Source organism: Oncorhynchus masou, chromosome 31 (genome assembly GCF_036934945.1).
Source record: "Oncorhynchus masou masou isolate Uvic2021 chromosome 31, UVic_Omas_1.1, whole genome shotgun sequence".
In the NCBI taxonomy this organism is placed as follows: Eukaryota; Metazoa; Chordata; class Actinopteri; order Salmoniformes; family Salmonidae; genus Oncorhynchus; species Oncorhynchus masou.
In genome coordinates, this window is record NC_088242.1 from 69271951 (window position 1) to 69294396 (window position 22446).

The following is a 22446-nucleotide window of genomic DNA, read 5'->3' on the forward strand; positions in this document are numbered from 1 at the left end:
CCTTATATGCGTCGCGGAAGTTAGAATAGCAATGATCTAAGGTTTTACCAGCCCTGGTTGCGCAATCGATATGCTGATACAATTTAGGGAGTCTTGTTTTCAGATTAGCCTTGTTAAAATCCCCAGCTACAATGAATGCAGCCTCAGGATATGTGGTTTCCAGTTTGCAAAGAGTCCAATAAAGTTTGTTCAGGGTCATCGATGTGTCTGCTTGGGGGGGAATATATACGGCTGTGATTATAATCGAAGAGAATACCCTTGGTAGATAATGCGGACGACATTTGATTGTGAGGAATTCAAAGTCAGGTGAACAGAAGGACTTGAGTTCCTGTATGTTGTTGTGATTACACCACGTCTCGTTAATCATAAGGCATTCGCCCCCAACCCCTCTTCTTACCAGAAAGATGTTTGTTTCTGTCGGTGCGATGCGTGAAGAAACCAGCTGGCTGCACCGATTCCATTAGCGTCTCTCGAGTGAGCCATGTTTCCGTGAAGCAAAGAACGTTACACTCTCTGATGTCCCTCTGGAATGCTACCCTTCCTCGGATTTCATCAACCTTGTTGTCAAGAGACTGGACATTGGCGAGTAGCATGCTTGGGAGTGGTGCGTGATGTGCCCGTCTCTGGAGCCTGACCAGAAGACCTCTATGTTTCCCTCTTTTACGACGTCTTCGTTTTGGGTCGCAGGCTAGGATCCATTCCGTTTTCCTGGGTGGAAGGCAGAACACAGGATTCACTTCGGGAAAGTCATATTCCTGGTCGTACTGATGGTGAGTTGACATTGCTCTAATATTCAGTAGTTATTCCCGACTGTATGTAATGAAACCTAAGATGACCTGGGGTACCAATGTAAGAAATAACACGTAAAAAATAAATAAAAATGCATAGTTTCCTAGGAACGCGAAGCGAGGCGGCCATCTCTGACGGCGCCGGAAGTACATTCAACACCTAAGTGTTGAGTCTGTGGACCTAAATAGACACTGGAACAGTGTTAAATTAACACACTTACTGCTTAGTGTAAAGCCTTATTCAAATTTTTCCCTGAGTGTCTTGCCTTTCGAGCAAATTGTATAGTTACCATCCATAATTATATGTGTTAGTGACAGAGACATGGTTGTTGCATTCATCTATTTTTAGGTTCTCTGGACTTCACCAAGTGAGATCAAAAGCAAATATGTTATCATTCAAAATGTAATAATCTTTAACACCATACCATATTTATTTCACAAGGCCTTATTTTGAGGGTCTAGTTTTTGCCCAAATACATAGGCCTGAAACTGGTGCAGATCACTTTGAACCAAAACCATGCCAATCATTATCATATTTCCCAGCATGCTCTATTACAGGTAGATTTTTTATCTAATTTTATGTTTCATGGCATGGCAGCCACAACCCTGCAACAGGAGCCACCCCAAGGCCTCCTGTGCACACCCAGAATGGAGCATTGGCAGCCACTCCCATCCCCTGCAGCAGCTCCACTCCTTTGGCAGGAGTTTCATCAGGGTGGACTGAGCTCTGCCAACACTGCTTTCCCAGTTCCCCCCCAGTCCCTTCATCCAGCGACTTGAGGGAGGTATGTCAAATGCTCAGTCTGCTTCGCTCTCACGTGGTTGGCCAAGGACCTTGGCAAAGTTTCAGCTCACTCAACAAATAGCTGCAAATGCGTGTTAGCTCTTATGGGAATGAGCTGAATACCTCCTATGACTTTAAATCTCATAGGGGGCTTGGGCTAATGCACTTAAATGTGCCAAGTATGATTTAAAAAATGGACAAAATTGATATTTGGGTACAGGACTCGTGTCCTGACATTCTGGTTCTTTCTGAAACATGGTTAAATTGTTATTTATCTGATAAATACATTGAAGTAAATGATTATAATGTATTTAGATGTGACAGATTAAAGAAAGGGGAGGAGTGGCCATAGATGTCAAATCTAATTTCATGGCTTCCCAATCTTGAAATATTTCTGTTCCTAAGAAATTTGAGCTCCTGGTTGTCGATGTGTCCGTAAACCAGAATACACATGTTTTTGTTGCTGGGATTTACCGCCCCCCTGCTACCATGGTGGATGCTGTTGTTGCTATATTTAAGTGTTAAGCAGCTTTTTCGTCCTCGGAGTTAGTCATTTTAGGGGATTTGAATCTGGATAGGCTAAACCCGGCCTCAAATCAATTTCAGAGTATATGCATTGATTTGAATCTGACTCAAGTGATATCAAAACCCACACGGCCTAAATGGGAAGAATCCTGGTAACTCCTGATTGATTGATTGATTTAATTCTTAATAATAACCTGGAAATATTTGTCTAATGGAGTATTTGCATATGATCTCAGTGATCATTGTCCCATAGTATGTATTAGAGATAAGAAACAGCAAAATACTAATCATTGTTTAATTAAGAAGATACATTTTTTTATGTTTTTTCCTCAAGGGTTTTAACATGACATGTTCTACTCAGATTTAGCCACTATCTCCTGTATTCCTGACACTGAGTTGGCTCTAGAACATTTCTCTTCCATATTTATTCCCCTGGCAGATAAACACGCCCCTTTTAAACAATTCAGAGTCAAAGATAGATCTAACCCTTCAGATGAGCTCATTCGATGAGAAATCAGGCCTGGGCCAAAGCAAGGAAATCTTAGCACTATGTGGTGTACTGGCAACCTTTCAGTGAATTGAGAAACAAATGTACTATCTCGAAAAATAGAAAGCTAAATCAAGCTATTTTTTAAGCTCTATAGCTGACTCTGCTGGTGATCCTTCTAAATTTTGCAAAAGTGTAAATTAACTAAAGAGTACAAATTCCTCTTCCTCCCTGCCTAAGCAGGTTCTTTCTGAATCTGGCATCATAACTGAGAAGAAAGGAATAAAAAGTGATGCATTTAATCCTAATTTTATCTCGGCAGGCGTTTTATTTGAGAGAAACTGTGGTTTAATTGACCCTGGTCAGTCAATCGACTTCTCTTCCCTCTGCCAGCCTCCAGCTGACTCAACGGTTAACCTGTCAACTTCTAGTAAATCTTTGTTTTCATTTCAGCAATTTACTATCTGTGGTGTGCTACAGTGCCTTGCAAAAGTATTCATCCCCCTTGGCTTGTTCCTATTCTGTTGCATTACAACCTGAAATGTAAATGTATTTTTATTTGGATTTCATGTAATGGACATACACAAAATAGTCCAAATTGTTGAAGTGAAATAAAAAGAAATACTTGTTAAAAAAAATGTAAAAAACGAAAAAGTGGTGAGTGCATATGTATTCACCCCCTTTGCTATGAAGCCCCTAAATAAGATCTGGTGCAATCAATTACCTTCAGAAGTTACATAATTAGTTAAATAAAGTCCACCTGTTTGCAATCTAAGTGTCACATGGTCTCAGTATATATACACCTGTTCTGAAAGTGTCCCAGAGTCTACAACACCACTAAGCAAGGGGCACCATCAAGCAAGGGGCACCACCAAGCAAGCAGCACCATGAAGACCAAGGAACTCTTCAAACAGGTCAGGGACAAGGTTGTGGAGAGGTACAGATCAGGGTTGGGTTATAAAAAATATACAAAACTTTGAACATTCCAAAGAGCACCATTAAATCCATTATAAAATTGGAAAGAATATGGCACCTGCCAAGAGAGGGCCACCCACCAAAACTCACAGACCAGGCAAGGAGGGTATTAATCAGAGGCAACAAAGAAACCAAAGATAACCCTGAAGGAGCTGCAAAGCTCCACAGCGGAGATTGGAGTATCTGTCCATAGGACCACTTTAAGCCGTACACTCCACAGAGCTGGGCTTTACGGAAGAGTGGCCAGAAAAAAGCCATTGCTTAAAGAAAAAAAATAAGAAAACACTTTTGGTGTTTGCCAAAAGGCATGTGGGAGACTCCCCAAACATATGGAAGAAGGTACTCTGGTCAGATGAGACTAAAATTGAGCTTTTTGGTCATCAAGGAAAACGCTATGTCTGGGGCAAACCCAACCTCTCCCATCACCCTGAGAACACCATCCCCACAGTGAAGCATGGTGGTGTCAGCATCATGCAGTGGGGATGTTTTTCATCGGCAGGGACTGGGAAACTGGTCCGAATTGAAGGAATGATGGATGGTGCTAAATACAGGGAAATTAATGAGTGAAACCTGTTTCAATCTTACAGAGATTTGAGACTGGTTCACCTTCCAACAGGACAAAGACCCTAAGCATATAGCCAAGACAACGCAGGAGTGGCTTCGAGACAAGTTTTGAATGTCCTCGAGTGGTCCAGCCAGAGCCTGGACTTGAACCTGATCAAACATCTCTGGAGAGCCTTGAAAATAGCTTTGCAGCAACACTCCCCATCCAACCTGACATAGCTTGAGAGGATCTGCAGAGAAGAAAGGGAGAAACTCCCGTAATACAGGTGTGCCAAGCATTTAGCGTCATACACAAGAAGACTCAAGGCTGTAATCGCTGTCAAAGCTGCTATAACAAAGTACTGAGTAAAGGGTCTGAATACTTATGTAAATGTGATATTTATTTTTATATTCTTTGCAAACATTTCTAAAAACCTGATTTTGCTTTGTCATTTTAGGGTAATGTGTATGGATTGATGAGGGGGAAAAACAATTTAAACCATTTTAAAATAAGGCTGTAACGTAACAACATTTGGAAAATATAAAGGGGTCTGAACACTGTAAATGCACTGTATATCATGAATTTGTAATTCCAAATATTGATGTAGCAATCACAGATTGCCTTGTTAAGCAAGCCCATTACAACTCTTATAGAGATCATAATATCCTAAAAATACTTTACTTTATAACCATCATATACACCTGAGTGAGTCTGAGTGGCAGTGACCACTGTGTAGAAATCAGAATTTAGTGTGATGTAGGGCCTGTATACATTATCCTTCCTGAAACCCAGTTTCTATCTCAACTTAATAAGTTGTCAGCATCAAATGTTAAGATTTAATTGCGTGTAGTAAAGTGATGGCAGTTCATTTATATTACATAGCATTATATTGCACTATATTGATGCAGTCAATTTTGAAGTAATTTGAACAGTGGACCCGTTCCAAAAAGATGGACCCGTTCCAAAATGGACATGGGACTTTCCCATCCGGACCTGATATGCATAAATATTATTTTAAATATAGAGACTCGTTCCAAATGGACGTGAGGACAATTAGACCCGTTCCGTATAGACCTGGTCGGATCCAGACCCGGTTCGATCCAAGTGGGGGAAGCAGCAGAAAAGTCAATTTTTAACCTACTTTATCAACCGGACCTGATAAAGTACGTAGGAGAAGAGGTAGAGTGAGATGGTGCTCTAACATGGGTCGTGCTGTGTGTGTAGGCTACTGTGAATGTGAGCGAGTGACATGGGGTGCAGGTAGGAGGGAGAGAGGGAGAGACACTAACCAACCAATCTGTCTCGCGCTTTAGTAGACTAATAGCTGCCATAGCAAGGTTATTTATCATCCAATATGATGACGTAGTACCTGTCTTGACTGCATTAAACTGGGAGAAGCTAGTTAAGCTAGCTAGCTAGGCTAATTGAGGCTGCATGAACTTCCTTGTCCTACACAGTCACAAACAACAATAATTAATTAATTCTATCTTCCATTGATTAGATATCTCCTAACTTTTTCCACATACAGAGGCTCTGTGACTGTAGCCCATTGCCGCTTTGATTACTTATGATTGGCTAACAACAAGCGACACTCTTGTTAAAAGCAAGAGCAGCAGCATAAATTATACAATTGCCTGTACAATTGCCTCAACTGTAGCAGTTGCGTTCGGATCTGTACGGGTCTTTCCGGACAAGTCAGTTAAAATTACACATACCCGAGACAATCCTATCAGATCAGACCCAGAACCGTGACATTATTTAGAATTCTGGATCCGGACCCACTCGGGTCCTGGATCAGGTCTTGGGTATTCGGGTACAGGTGGATCCATGAAGACCTCTAGCATCTTGTAAATCCTATAGTGACACAACCAAGTGGTCTACATAAAGCATTACCAGAGCATAGAACGACTGTGGATGTGAAAATAGTTTTCAAATATTCATCAATAAATACAGCCACAGCGGAATTAAAACGATATAGCCATTTTACCTCAGTAACATTTGTCATGGGGTTGAATCCACAGAGGTTGCAGACAGTGTTCTTGCATTCGGTGCAGGTGTTGTAGTTGGGAGGGTCCTTGGAGCCCTTGTTGAGTTCCACCTTGCAGAGTGGACAGGTGGACTGGCCTGCTTTGGGAGATGGTTGGGAGGATGCTGTTCCCTTCGGAGGCTCTGATGGGGGTTTGTCCACGTTGACCTGTACTGATGGGGGGACCTTGGCCTGTCGGGGTTGCTCTGCTTTCTTCTCCTCTGCTTTCTGGACAGCAGGTGGTTTGGTCTCCTTTGCAGGGGGCATCTTGGGAGAGGCCGGTGCAGACACCATGGGGGAAGCTGGGAGAGTGGTGTGGGGCTCATCCTGAACAGCAGAGGTGATCAAAGTGGATGCAGAGCTGAAGATGGAGGAGCCAAAGCCAAACATCTTACCAGACACTGAATCTTCAGGCTTTGAGGAAATCTGAGATTTAGGGCCACCAAAGCCAAAGAAGCCCCCTGACTCTTGCTTGGGGGCCTGAGCCTGTAGCTGTGGCACAACGTTGGCAGGAGAGGCTCCATCCTTTGGAAGCTCTTGCTGAGGCTTCTCAGGCTCCTCCTGTGTGCATGGGGTGGCATTACTCTGCTTATGCCCAGGTTGGCCTGGCTGCGCTGGCGGTTTCTGAGGCCCTGATGTTCTCCGGTTCCCCTGTGGTGCATTCTGGGCAGGTACTGGGCTAGCCGGTGTCTGAGGGTCTGCTGCTTTAGCAGTCTCTGCCTTGGGTGGCTGTGTTGCTGATGTAATAGGGTTTTTCTGGATGGAGCCTTGTGTAGAGGTGTCTTTCTTCTGTGGTGCAGGAGATATAGAGGCTTTGTTGGGTGAAGCATGGGGTTTCATCTTTGGGGGTCCAGGTGGGTCAGAGCCTCCGAGTGCTCTTTGCATCTGGCAGGTCAGACACAGCCACTCCTTACCCTACAATAGAAATCACAGCTTTACGCATAATATAAAGGTTTTTGGTTTTCTCACAGATGAACAAAGAAAAAACTGTTAAATGCAATCAATATATCTATGTTTTTTTTCTTAATCCTTAATCCATACTAGATACATACTATATATAAAATAATGAAGGTTATGACTTATCGTAAAAAATAGATGTGAATATTAAAGTAACACTGTGTCTTTATCTACTGCTACTGTCTTTACCATACAACACTACCTTCACATTCTGTTAATGACTGCAGTGGGCAATGCCTCATGCTGAATGAACTGCCACTAAATCAGTCTACTCTGTTAAAGCAGCCTGCTAAGTGGTAACTAGAGTTAATACACTGACTTATTAAACCACACTTGCCAGACTCAAGCATGCTCAATTCTCCACTGTACAAAAAAATACAAAACAAATTTGACACAGTCATTCATACAAATGCTACAAGGTGATCCTAGGTCAAAAATATAAATATTTGTCCTACTGTTTAATAATGATAAATGAATAACAAAGTATTAAATACTGTATATTCTGGAATTAAGCTCTACTTACGCCAGAGTCAGGAGGACTGAAGCCACAGAAGCTGCAGACGACAGTCTTACACTGTGTGCAGGTGTTATAGTTGGGTGGCTCCTTGGAGTGTAGGTTGAGTCCGGTAGTGTTACACACTGGGCACAGGGGTTTAGCTCCAGCCATAGGTCCGGCTTTAGACTGATGCCCAGCTTTACCAGTGGCTTGCTGCTGTGGTGTAGTCCTAGGGGAACCCTGCTGCTGTGGTGTAGTCCTAGGGGAACCCTGCTGCTGTGGTGTAGTCCTAGGGGAACCCTGCTGCTGTGGTGTAGTCCTAGGGGAACCCTGCTGCTGTGGTGTAGTCCTAGGGGAACCCTGCTGCTGTGGTGTAGTCCTAGGGGAACCCTGCTGCTGTGGTGTAGTCCTAGGGGAACCATGCTGCTGAGTGCCAATCTTAGGGGACCCTTGTGGCTGAGCTCCAACCTTAGGGGATCCTTGCTGTTGGGGTCCACCCTTAGCAGGTCCTTGCTGTTGTGGTCCCTTAGGATTTTGTGGCAGAACTCCAACTTTAGGTGACCCTTGCTGTTGGGGTCCATCTTTAGCAGGTCTTTGCTGTTGTGGTACACCCTTAGGGGACACTTGTGGCTGAGCGCCAACCTTAGGTGACCCTTGTTGTTGCGGTCCACCTATATCAGGTGCTTGCTGTTGTGGTCCACCCCTAGCAGTGTTTTGCTGTTGGGGGGCTTGTTGTTGTGGTACACCTTTTGTAGGTCCTTGCTGTTGAGGGGCTTGCTGTTGTGGACCATCCTTAGGAGGTCCTTGCTGTTGTGGACCACCCTTAGGAGGTCCTTGCTGTTGTGGTTCACCCTTAGCGGGGGCTTGCTGCCCACTAGGTTTGGCTGGTTGACCAGCCTGACCGTTCCCCTGCAGCTGGGGTCCTCCCTGTTGCTGCTGTGGGGCATTCGCAGGGCCAGGAACTGACCCAGGAAGCTGAGGACCTGCTTTCTGTTTGTCAACCTCCCCATTGTCCCCAAAAAGACCTCCTCTGACAGCAGAGGAGACAGAGCTGAGGGGGTTGGCCCCGCTTAGAAAGTTAGAGAACATGGCAGGGTCCTCCTCTTTGTCCTCCTCTTCCTCACTGGAGTCTACAGAGCTGTCAAAGCAGGAGCTGTCCTCTCTCTTCTCTCCTAAAGGGGCCTGGGGAGGAACTGGGCCTGGGGCTGAGGGGAGGGCATCTACCGCCCCACCACTGCTGTCGCTGCTACTACTGCTGCCTGGGCTCTCTTCTGGTTCAGCTTCTACACCAGACTTCCTACAGAGACAAGAGAGAGGGTGACAGAGAGGGGGGGAGGGGAGCGGCGTGTGAGAGAGAGAAACACACAGATTCACCCCTATAGAACACACACACAAAGACATATATGGGACAAAAAATCAGCTCCATTGGGAACTTCAACCTGGCCATGAATGAACTGCAAGACAAAGCAAAGAGGGCTTTCTAGGCCATTAAAATATTTATAAAATGAGGCATACCAATTAGGATATGGCTCAAAATATTCAAATCAATAATAGAACCAATTGCACTGTATGGGAGTGAAATGTGGGGTCTGCTTACAAAACAAGTATTTGACAAATGGGACAAACACCCAATTGAAATCCTACATTCTGTAATTCTGTAAGAGCATTCTCAGAGTAGAGAAAAACTCCAAACAACACATGCAGAGCAGAATTAAGCCAATTCCCTCTTTTGATTAATATTTTAAAAATAGCCACTAAATGTTGTAATAATTTGCTAACAAGTGACCCACCACTCCTACCATTACAAAGCCCTCAACTGCCAAGAGGTGACCACGGAGAAAAGTCCCCTCAGCGAGATGGTCCTGAGTCTCAATTCACAAACCACTACCAAGCCAACCAAATTATCACAGGGCACAAATAAAATATATCACCTATTGGAAAGAAACCACAAAAACAATGTTTTTGCTCTAAACAAACAGTGCAAGGTGGCAGACTATCTGACCGCTGTGAATGATAGAAAATGTAGGAAAAACACTAACTATGTACAGACTCACTGATCACAGCCTGGCCATGGAGACTAGTCATCACAGGCAAACCTGGCTGTCCAGAGAGGCCAGGCTGTGCTCATGCTGCCCCCAGGAAGTGATAGAGACAGATCTGCAAACCAAAATGCTGTGTTTTAGCAGCCAAATGTGTGGCCTCGTGCCACAACCTGTGGGACAGCCAGTGAGAAGTATAGTGTGATTACTTATATTTGCCTATTCTTTATTATGTGTTGTATTTCCTGTTAATATGACAATCACTATCATTATTAATGCTTAATTACAAACAGTCTAGCATATTCCTGCCTTTCACCATCGCTATATGTATACATTTACAATGTAAGTGTTGACTTTCCATGTCAATAAAGTATACTGAATTGAATTGAGAGAGAAGGGGTAAGGGAGAGAGACAGTGTGGAAGGGAGGTGGGGTGAGGGAAAGAGAAAGCATTAACAATATTCTGATTAAACATGCTGCCCCAGTCAGGCTGAGGATGGTAAACAAATAGCAACATCTCAGGATATATTGTAAAGTAATGAGGACACAGGTCACATAATGCCATTAATGTCTCTGAGTTCTGTTTGTTATTACCGCTCTGCACCCTGATACACCACTGTCTTCTCACATGCTGCATCGAAAATACACATATTCATAAATTACTGCATGGCTATGGCAACAGATTGTCCATGCAACATGTTAACCTTTTCGAGAGAGAGAGAATCTTTTGTCATGTGGCAACAACATGCTGAATAGTGAGTACCCTACATCTTACATTTCGATATTAAAATTGGCAATATACTAACTAAAATACAATAAACAAATGTAGGCAATGAAAGGTGTAAAAAAAAACATAATGTAATATGACCCTTGTCAAGAATCTCGACAGTGTACCTATGCTTTTCTTTGCAAACATGTTATCGCAGCATGTGGTGTCTTATGAACTGATATTTTAAATAATTACATAATGGATATGAATATACATTATGTGGCACATGGATGTAAATTAAAACCAAGTAACTGTCGACCGATATCTCAGCTGAAAACGATGATCATGTGCAAATTAAATTGTCGCGTGCTTTCAGCTGAGGCTTTAATGATTGCGTCTCGGTTTGATTTACTCAGCACGGGCTGTTGTTGGGCTTTCGGCACCATGGACAGCAGCATAGAGCCATCACGGTTTCATACATAATCAAGCCAGATAGATCCCTTTCAACCAGAAATACAATACAGACCACGGTCCTACACAGTCATGGGAGGCGGAGTCTGTATAGCAAATTCAAGTACTGAGGTTATAACCACATTCATATTTACACAAGAATGTATCACGTTCCCCATAGGCTTGTTGCCACTATAAAACGTGTGACCTCTGTAGCCCCATTAAATGGCGAATGAATGCTTTCACCCAACAGCCAGTATTACTGTAGAGGAAATTAAATCCAAAGTCTGGTTTAAAGCGGAAACCCGAGTAAACACACACATACACACACAATCTGGTGCTCTCTGGAGAAACCGCAGGCACATAAGGACAGGAGACAACAAATGATGAATGAGAACTAAACTCTGATATGGAAATACATATTTATATAATTTCCTAGATATCAGATTAAAACATTATAGTAATGACATGGCAGTCGCCAATGCGAGTTTAAATAGATACACGGCTGGTCTAACCTATTATCTCCTCCGCGCATGGTCGTGATTTTGCATCAGTCGGTAAGTCAAACAGACAGGCTGTATTAGCTGCAACTCTACTTGAGTATACACGATGCAATCCGCATAGTGGAGTAGGCTACCAGATCTTAAATATGACAGTTCTCAAACCACGATCCTCCCGGCAGTGAGATGGAGGAACCCCCTCGCTCAGCCGTTTTTCGCTCGGTGCGTCCTTGCTTGTTCCGCAGCGAGCCAAATGACGCCAGGCTACGGAAGCTTCCGCAACGAGCCATCTGTAAACAATGTCTCGTTGCGGGACGAAGCAATGTGCACCCTTAGCTTACACCTGCATTCGCCTCCATCTAGTAGTCTAGCTTTTGTTAAAAAAAAATATAAAAATACATTAAAAAAAACGGAACCGCCATCATCCCTGTGGACACCATAAAGAAACCCCCTGCCAGAGGCATTCCCGAGGATAATTCAGTCCAGCATTCCTCACCCTTCGCGGGCACTTTATCAAACAGATGTATGTACATCACACGGTTCTCTGAAAAACAAGACGCAAATGCTACCTGTTGTTGTGCTGGCTCTGTCGTACCAGATGTCTCGTCCCATCTTGGCTTAGCCCTCCGTCAGTCGGCTACTCTTGTCAGTTTCTGCGGTCTGCCTGGCTGCGGAGGGATGGCGGGCACAGAGCAACGCAAGTCTACAGCATCCACTGATTCCGCCTCTCTGCATACGCATGCGCTACCCTCTGACAGCCAGTTAATCACAATACATCATGCAGGAACATTTCAATTAAAGGCACACGGCGACTTATCCCCGGCAGCCACACATTAAACGATAAAAAAAAACATTTATCGCATGCATGCGCCATATGTTTGCATTTCTCATCAATAATGTTCATGTTTTAAATGTATGTAAATTGTAAACTATTTTGTCTGTAATGGCTTTTTGAGACCCCAGTATGACTAGGTGTCACCTTTGGCGTCGGCTAATGGGGATCCTAATGAAGAAAAGAAAAGAACAATTAAATGCATCATATTATCTCGCTCATTGGTTGGCCTTTTGGTCAGGCAGATAATTATATTATATCATGCTTGGGCTCTTATATCAGACATTTGAAACCTAGACCGAATAGGTTGTGTTTATGATTCTGAATTGATGTGCCCAGTGGGTTATTTCCAATAGGTGCAGGATTGATTGAATACATGTGCAAAGAATAATCACTGACTACTGCATCCATGTGCTCAAGACCAAAGAAGAAAAATGATAAATCATATATTTTACAAAAAATATTCTTTGGATTAGTGTCTCTTCCCACTTCACTTGTAGCAAAACCATTTTTGGCTTAAACTTTAAATTAATCTACGTTCATGCAGGAGTCTGTTCTCCAACTGATTTCAATAGCCTTTGTCTCAGGAAGCCCATGCTAGTGAAATATACTGTCCCCATATATGGTGGCATAAGGTAACTGAGTACCTTATCCCCACTTTTCTCTTACTTTATTTACCATGTTGTTGGCACAAAATGACAATACATGAATGTTTGCCTGACAAATGACAACAAGTAGGCCTACTTATCAGTTAAAGAAAACGTGACAAACACCCTCAGCACCCCTAATATGGCTTGCTTACATAGTGAGCATAATATGGCCATCTCTGGGCCCATCATCACATTCGCACAGGCATCAAGTACTAGTGAAGTAGAACACCCACAGGCCCACAATACAGCTCATCTAGAATCTACAGTACCTCTATTTCTGTGACCAATTTTTTGGTATCTATTGCATTTTTAAAATAGACAATCCCTCCTGGGTCTTAGGTGAGAGACACGGCTCTTCAGCGTCAGCAAATGTGGTTAGTCCAGAGAAATACATACTGTAATAGGAGGAGAAGAAACATTATAGTGTTCAGTAGTAAGAAGAGACAACAACCACAGGGCCCCAGCACTACATACACTAGAGCTCCTCCAGTCTAGACTCTCCCTCCTCTCCTCTACAGACCTAGACATGCTGGCACACTGGCACCTGTCCCAGATTAGTTTTTCTTTCAGAGTGCAGATGTAATGAGAGGAGACTTGCTGGGCTATCCTCTCTGGCCCAGTGTCACTATGATAGGCTGTGGATGACAGACGGCCTTCTCCACTATCTCTCTCTCTCTCTGCTCAGGTGGGGTTACTCAGAGGAAATACTCAAGTAATGCTGAGTCTAGGAAATCAGTCTTCTTTTTGCTTGTTTATTACACTCATCAAGCAGCTTCTGAAATCAAAAGGGCTGCACAAGTAAAAATGTACCTTATGGAACTGATGGGACTGTGAAGAGACACACATACAGACACATGCATACACACACACACACATGATAACATATGCACTATATACACACGTACACATGGATTTTGTGTTGTAGATGTGTGGTAGTAGAAGTATTGGCCTGAGGGCACGCACTTAATGTGTTGTGAAATTAAATGTTTTTTTAAGATTGTATATAACTGCCTTAACTTAGTTGGACCCCAGGAAGAGTAATGGGGATCCATAATACATACAAATACCTCAAATGGTAGTATAGTGAAACATTTTCCATGGTAGTGATGGGAAGACCTACACAAAACACTAGCTATTCTGAAGCTAGGAGCAATATCTGGCACCTGACTATCTTAGAGCAGTATATGGCACCCCGACCAGCGAGCTGTGAAGAAAGAGCAGTGGCACCAAGGGGCAAACCAGCTCCCAGCCTTTATAGACCACTCATCTGCTATGAGGATGATAATAAAGCACCACTGACTCTATCAGCGGGGGACAGGATTTAGCAAGGATTTCAAACACACACTCTCGCTCACACACACACACACAAACACAGTCCATCATTGTGAGTGGAGTGTGTGTATGCGTGTGTGTGCGTGTGTGGGAGGGATGCAGAGCAAGTGGTGAGTGGGCATGAAGAAATGTTGTGTCATGTGTCATGTGAGATCAGCAGGAAGCTGGACTCTCTCTCTTTCTATGGAAAGGACCAGATATGTCTTACACACACACACACACACACACACACACACACACACACACACACACACACACACACACACACACACACACACACACACACACACACACACACACACACACACACACACACACACACACGCACACACACACGCGCACAATCATCTGGGGATGAAGCTTTGCCCTGCTCACTCGGGCTGAAATTACTTCCATTCTTCAGCATTATTAAATAACACCCTCTTACAGGCCTGGGGTCAAAATGTCACCCTCATCTGTTACTGTACACAACTAATAGACATTAGTCACTGTACTGTCAGTTTGACTGTTGTTCTGCTATCTTACACAAAGCTGGTTGCAATGGGGAATTATAGAAGTAGTCTTCATGTTTGGAATATGAATGATATCTCATCTGTGAAATTTGCATTTATGATATAGGTCCGAGTAAAATTGGTCAATTACCAGACACATTTTCTGACAAAATCACATAATTATGAGCAGTAGGCCTTGTCATTCCATATAGATGTAGGATCTTAATTCGAACCTGGTCGCTACAACAGGAAAATACATCTGCAGCAACAGGAAATGTGAATTTTTATGTAGATTGTAATTAATGGACATTTTTATTGGGGTTGATACATTTTTCATAAGGGAAAATCAGGTTAGAAATTTCAAAGTGGAAATACAAACTTCAGAATTCTTTTAAAAATATAAAATACACAAAACGTTTAAAGTTTCCTGCATTCTACAGTTTTTAGCTACAGTACATATGACATAACTGTGACACTGAGAGGAGAGAGTTTCCTTTGAGGCCTCGTCATTACATCAACCTGGCTGCCATTTTAGAGTCATCCCAGTATGTTATGGACATGGGGGCACGTCTCTGACAAACAGCCTCTGTGATCCACAACCCAGCCTACACTAGCAATGTTTCACTGCTCACTCAAGCATGAAGCACAAAGACGTTTCTCTCTCTCTCATACTCTCTCTCTCACTCACTGCCTGTATCTCTCTTCCCCTCCTTTTCACTCTCCCATTTTAATTAAAGTCTGTCTGAGGATTAAGCTGGCTATCATCATTGACTCAACAGCACATCAACAGAAAGTCAGACTGCAACTTCAAACCAGCAAAACATCATTTGACAGCAGTGCAGCTATGTGAGCTTGTGAGATAAAGTTGTTTAAAACATACACTTTATTCTTGGTGATTCAGTCCTGAATGACCCATTCCCTATCAATAGTTGAATAGTCACCTGCCGTGTACAGGTTCTGTGTCATGTAACATATTTGTTGTTGTTGCTAACCACAATTGTGTCGACGACCATAACACTTAGGTTATCGTATCTTACCTCTGATGTTTGCCTTTCAGAAAGGCAAAGCAGTTTTTGCCCGGCATGTCTTTCCCTGGAACAGAGCGGTGTGGTGCTGTAACCTGCATGGAGCTGATGCCTGCTACTAGTGCTGCTCCTGGTTGGTCTCTCTGAGTCTCTGTGTCTCTGAGTTTCTGACAGAGCAGATCGGAGCAGGGTCACTATGTAATCAATACAGTAACCTGATCACATACACTTTGCCAGCGTCATTAAATTTACATCTGCCCTGAGGAGGGGAATATATGGACCCGGAACAGTACTCTGTAGATGAGTAACAAGACCATGACACTGAGACCAGGTGTGACACTGAACTGTTTCACTGATGCCATAAATATGGAATGAATTTGTCAGGAATATGAATACAATTAATTCCTAGAAATTCTAGGAATGCATTTTAAAACAGAGCCTCACTATTTTGGACAGTATTGGACCCCTCATCCCTGGTCAAGTAAAGGTGAATTATGCATGCCTCTATTGTGGTATAATATTTAATTTGTTTAATTCTTGACTAATACCATGTTTATAGCGAGCACATTATTTTAAATCTAAAAGGTTATAGTATAGTTTTTTTTGCTTGTTCTTGTTTAATAACAGTACCACCATACAAACCAAATGTGATGGATGTAGCCATCTTACACTCTTAGAAGTAAAGGAGCCTGGAAGAACCTTTTGGGGTTGTAAAAATTGCCACACAGCGGTAACCTTTCCAGTTCAAAAAGGTTCCTTGAGGAACACCTCTGAAAGGGGTCTTTGAGGAACCCCTGTGTAAAGGGTGGCTTATTGGAGGCGTGGCTTTCAGATAGTTATTTTTAGCACCTGTTAGAATAATGTCAATCATCATGTTAAATTTGTAGAGTTGCCTCCCCCTGGCACCTACTATCATACCCAGTTCAAAGGCCCTTGAAATATTTTGTCTTTCCCATTCACCCTCAGAATGGCACAAAAACACAATCCATGTCTCAGTTGTCTCAAGGCTTAAACATCCTTCTTTAACCTGTCTCCTCCACTTCATCTACACGGATTGAAGTGGATTTAACAAGTGACAGCAATAAGAGATCTGTCACAACTACTACCGAAGTCTGTTCCTCTCCTTGTTCGGGCAGTGTTCGGCGGTCGGTCACCGCTCTTCTTGCCATCATCAATCTATTTTTCATGTTCCATTTGTTTTGTCTGGTTGTGGCACTCACCAGGTTTCAATTCCCCATATACATGTTGTATATGTTCCCTCTGGTTCCCCCATGTCCTTGTCGGGAATTGTTTATTGTAAGTGTATGTGACTGGTGCGATATGGGTTGTTGTGCCCATGTGTGTTGTTATTTTTGTATGCTGGTAGTTATGTACATTAAACGGCTCCGGCTATTTACCAAGTTCGGCTCTCCTGCGTTTGACTTCCATGCCACCAGTTACGCACCTCTTGACAAGATCATAGATTTCACCTGGCACAGCCAGAAGAGGACTGGCCACCCCTCAGAGCCTGGTTCCTCTCTAGGTTTCTTCATAGGTTCCTGCCTTTCTAGGGAGTGTTTCCTAGCCACCGTGCTTCTACATCTGCATTGCTTGCTGTTTGGGGTTTTAGGCTGGGTTTCTGTATAGCACTTTGTGTCATCGGCTGATGTAAAAAGGGCTTAAATACATTTGATTGATCGATTGATATGTCATGGAAAGAGCAGGTGTTCCTAATGTTTTGTATCCTCAGTGTATATATAAAACACAGGTAAATCCGTTTTTTTGAACTCACAGGGCCTTTAAAGGTTCCTCTAAGATCCCCTCAAACAACCAAAATGTGCAAATTTTGCAGCATTTACTAGCAAGCTCAAGGGTTCCTTGAGTTACCCTTAACTCTAAGAGTGTAGGCTTTGGTTAAACGTACCAAGCTTTGCTACAGTGCCAGTGGAATGTCTTTTCCCCCTGTCCCTCTACTACACTTTTAGGAAGTGAAAAGTGTAAGTCTCATGCCCCTACTAATGTTTTCCTGAACAGTGACCAATTATTATTGCCATATTAAAAATACTCTTAAAGGGCCAGCATCCTACTAGCCATTTTCACTGTCCCCTCCTCCCTCCTCCCTCTCTCAATCATATCTCCCTCCATCCCTCTCATCCCAATCTCTTCCGCTCCCCCTCTTCTCCTACTTCCCTGGGAGAATCCAGGTGATAATGCGGAGCAAGCACCCTAATCTCCTCTCGACCACATGAACGAATCAGGAGCTGGCAGGAAATCATTAGTGATCTCTAGCAGGAGAGGAAAGGAGTGAAGAGGGATAGAGAGAATGCATGGAGCATAAGAGGCCTGAGGATGATTGTACAGTGTAATGCTGCTTCTGCTCCAGCTGCTTAGAAGGAGGAGCGGGATTAGTATTACTACCACTAATTCTACTTAATGCCACTGGCACCATGCAATATAGTTGTGTTCTCAGCTGTACATGTCATTCTGTAAGACCCTAGGCTATAGTTACAGTACATATACTAACATGGATACTACTGGTTTTAGTCTGTTTGGAGTGTAAGGGAGTGAACATTATTGATAATAAGGGTTACATGGATGAAATCAGACCTCTCTGAAATGTATGGCTCTCCTGTCAGCAAAATCTATTTTACCTAAACCCTTCTTGAATACTTGAAAAAAGAAAAACTATGCCAAAAATAACAATTAAAACAAAGAGGATAGCAGAGAACATGTCTACCATTTACCTTCACTTATTGGACAGACCAATAGATATGCAGTTTTAGAAACTGCTCTTTGTCCTGTAAACATTTACATGGCAACGCAGGATTTTTGATAGCACACAGGACTGCAGGCCAGAAGGTTGTGGGTTTGCAGACCACAGTGGATAAGAGTAAAATATTTACTTTATAGTAAAAAAGCATTGCATGAATCTATCATTTTATTTGCAGGTCCAAGAAAACAGCCTTTTTATAAAGATTTCATGCAATTCTATATCATTTTACATATTAGCAGAATATTTTTAATACCAAATAAATCACTGAAATTACAGGCAAGAATGGACAGAGATAGGCCTATGTTTGTTTATCTTATCATATTTCTCCAATGGCAAATCAGTGTGTCTTGTTTGCAACAAAACTGTCCCTGTTTACAGATAATTACATCTGAGAGCCATTAGGAATCTGAGAAAGGTACTTTCAAAAGTTAGGCCTACCTTTCCTCCCCAGACAGAGTAGGCCTACCTTTCCTCCCCAGACAGAGTAGGCCTACCTTTCCTCCCCAGACAGAGTAGGCCTACCTTTCCTCCCCAGACAGAGTAGGCCTACCTTTCCTCCCCAGACAGAGTAGGCCTACCTTTCCTCCCCAGACAGAGTAGGCCTACTTTTCCTCCCCAGACAGAGTAGGCCTACCTTTCCTCCCCAGACAGAGTAGGCCTACCTTTCCTCCCCAGACAGAGTAGGCCTACCTTTCCTCCGCAGACAGAGTAGGCCTACCTTTCCTCCCCAGACAGAGTAGGCCTACCTTTCCTCCCCAGACAGAGTAGGCCTACTTTTCCTCCGCAGACAGAGTAGGCCTACCTTTCCTCCCCAGACAGAGTAGGCCTACCTTTTCTCCCCAGACAGAGTAGGCCTACCTTTCCTCCCCAGACAGAGTAGGCCTACCTTTCCTCCCCAGACAGAGTAGGCCTACCTTTCCTCCCCAGACAGAGTAGGCCTACCTTTCCTCCCCAGACAGAGTAGGCCTACCTTTTCTCCCCAGACAGAGTACCTTTCCTCCCCAGGCCTACCTTTCCTCCCCAGACAGAGTAGGCCTACCTTTACTCCCCAGACAGAGTAGGCCTACCTTTCCTCCCCAGACAGAGTAGGCCTACCTTTTCTCCCCAGACAGAGTAGGCCTACCTTTCCTCCCCAGACAGAGTAGGCCTACCTTTCCTCCCCAGACAGAGTAGGCCTACTTTTCCTCCGCAGACAGAGTAGGCCTACCTTTCCTCCCCAGACAGAGTAGGCCTACCTTTTCTCCCCAGACAGAGTAGGCCTACCTTTCCTCCCCAGACAGAGTAGGACTACCTTTCCTCCCCAGACAGAGTAGGCCTACCTTTTCTCCCCAGACAGAGTAGGCCTACCTTTCCTCCCCAGACAGAGTAGGCCTACCTTTCCTCCCCAGACAGAGTAGGCCTACCTTTTCTCCCCAGACAGAGTAGGCCTACCTTTTCTCCCCAGACAGAGTAGGCCTACCTTTACTCCCCAGACAGAGTAGGCCTACCTTTCCTCCCCAGACAGAGTAGGCCTACCTTTCCTCCGCAGACAGAGTAGGCCTACCGACGTTTCCCTTAGTGCTGTCTGGGTTTAAACATCATCTATTGTATAGAAAGTTAATAGCTTAATCAATTGATAATGACATAATTAGATTACACTTCCCATGCAAAGTCACTTTTTGTCTCATCGGCTATAGAAGTTTAGATCAGCTTCTGAATGTCAAAGAAACGAAGCAATGACATCCCCATCTTTCCCACGTATTTTACAGCTTGTTTCTAGTATAATGCATCGCAGACCAAAGCTCTGTTATAGATACATTTTTGTAATCGGATGCCTTTTATTTTCTGCTAAATCTTAAGCTAACAAGGGGTGGGTCTGTGCTTTTTGCCGTGTTCCTTAATAAAAGGTAGGCTTATGTCATACCCTCTCATACCCCCTCAATTCGAGTCTTGACTCAACAGCCCTTCACTGACAGGGAGGTAAGCTATTGAGAGTGCATGGTGGGTGGAGGAATTTACAGACAAATCTGTCAAACAGGCAGTGGTGACCCATCATTCAGGGCAGCTGGGGCTCTGTTTTGAGCCACACATCTTTTGCTAAAAAATAAATAAAAAAATGGCATATTACATTGGCATCAATATGTGTCACATATCAGTTTGCAAACAATGTAAAAAAAATAAAATAATAATAATTGACTTAATAAAGCCAAATACTAACACAGTTTCTTTTTTTGCTTTTTTGAGTAAGGCAGCTCCAAAATGCAGGTGTTTCAGCCTTGCTCAGTAATTTCTGTGGTGGTGGGGCAGCCAGTGGAAAATACGACGCATAGGTGTTGGTAATGTTCTCTAGTTGCGCCATGATTAGCTCAGTGTTCTGTCACTGGTGGGGACAGTACGTCACCGCCAAGTCTAAGGGAGACCTCGAAAATTCAAGCCCCTTGGGTGCTGCCATAGAGTGACATTAGAAGTGCCCATCCAAGAAGGCTCAAGGTCATTGACAACAGATAAAATGACATCAATTCACGCTATATCTACGGTAGCTTTGATTGGACTGATCATGTCAACGCCATACTTTCAAATTTTGGCTAGCAGTCATCATCATGAATCAAGTTGACAATCTACTGACAATCTAAATAAATTATAGATAAGATGTACCGGTGCTCATTGGCCATTGGACATAAACATTAGACAAGTTGGAAATCGCAAATTCAACAATGAGTGGTTTGGAAGGAATCAGTGGCTAACTGCAAGCATTGCAAAGCAATATCTAGCCTGCTATTCAGCGGAGTGGCTGTGTGGTCCCAAATCTGGGTTTAAGTGTCTCATTTCCAAGTTTTAGATGACAAACATTCAACATTGGCCATAATGTCAATAAAGCATGATTTGTGCCGACACTCAAAACAACTGTTAACTCGGATCTGTGAAAACTTTACTTCGGTGAGTTCAAGACAACTGGGAATTCCGGGGAAAAAAGCTCTGATTGGGAAATATGTTTTGAATGGTCATCTAACTCAGAATTGTAAATCAGGAACTCTAGTCTCTTTCTAGCGCTACGACATGAAGATCAATGATCAAACTTTTTCAGAGTTCCCAGTTGTCTTGAAGGCACCATAAATCCAGAGAATCCCGGATTTGGATAACAAAACTTGCCCATGAAGGATCGTCATGCAACCTTTCTGTTCAAGTGAGCACAGCACAACAATGTGTGTCCAAAAATGTCCTGTATGCTGCTGCATAAATTATGTAATATGCCAGGGAGATATGTATACTGTAGCTAAGAAAGTAATACTAAGTGTATGTTGTGTAGTAAGATGTTAGTAGCCCATGTTTATCACCCTAATCATTTTGTTACTTACCCCTCTTAATTTTGCCTACTGTTCTGAAATCTAATCATCAAATTTCATAAGAGCTTTAATTGTCTGCTTATAAGCCCCATTTATTTAGCCTATGGTTTTGACTTTGTGTACAGGGAGAACACTGTAAGAACGGCCCATTTTCTGAATTCTGTCACTGTACATTTCATAAGTGCTAAACAAATAGTTATATTGACTACGTCCGTCCTAGCTCGCTCAATAATGTCTTAATCGAAATCACGGATTGCCTCTTATACGCTTGTCGTCCCCTTATTCCATAGTTAGTACATCTCAATTGTCATTAGAAGACACATTAGTTTAAGCAAGTCAGCCACATCAGCTATGTTTAAAAAAAGGCATAAATCAGGCTGAATGAATTTCTTCCCTGCCAGACAAGGCTCCTCTGATAGCCAGGTGTAGAAATGGGACTGCTGTTGGGACAGCTTTATGTAGGCCCTAACAGTTTGTGGGCACCATTTGTCACTGTTATAGTTATATTCATCTATTGTTTAGTGTTGTGTAGTGGCTTTGCATCCCACTATTCTTTTTTTGCCCCACCAAGTTAACATGCTAAAATCGTCACTTATTATTTCATAGGAAGAAATATTCTCCAACACAAAGCACTGCTGTTGTTAGTAAAGACTAATTGAAATGAAGACAGTTTAAATGAATTTTGCCTCCTCAAAGTTGCCTACTTTCAGCACCATGAGCTGTCCATTTCCAATTTAAACTGCTTGCTTCAAGTTTCAGCA

The 22446-nt window shown here is 43.1% G+C and overlaps 1 protein-coding gene across 1 annotated transcript in view; it reads right to left on the reverse strand.

The window, feature by feature from the left end:
• LOC135524998 (protein piccolo-like) overlaps positions 1-11973 on the reverse strand; it is a 115296-nt gene extending 103323 nt beyond the window's left edge. Inside the window, 3 exon segments of the mRNA XM_064952792.1 lie at positions 6091-7044; positions 7610-8879; positions 11850-11973. Of these exon segments, the coding sequence (XP_064808864.1) occupies positions 6091-7044; positions 7610-8671 (2016 nt within the window). The 5' untranslated portion in view covers positions 8672-8879; positions 11850-11973.
• Between the last annotated feature and the right edge of the window lie 10473 nt (positions 11974-22446).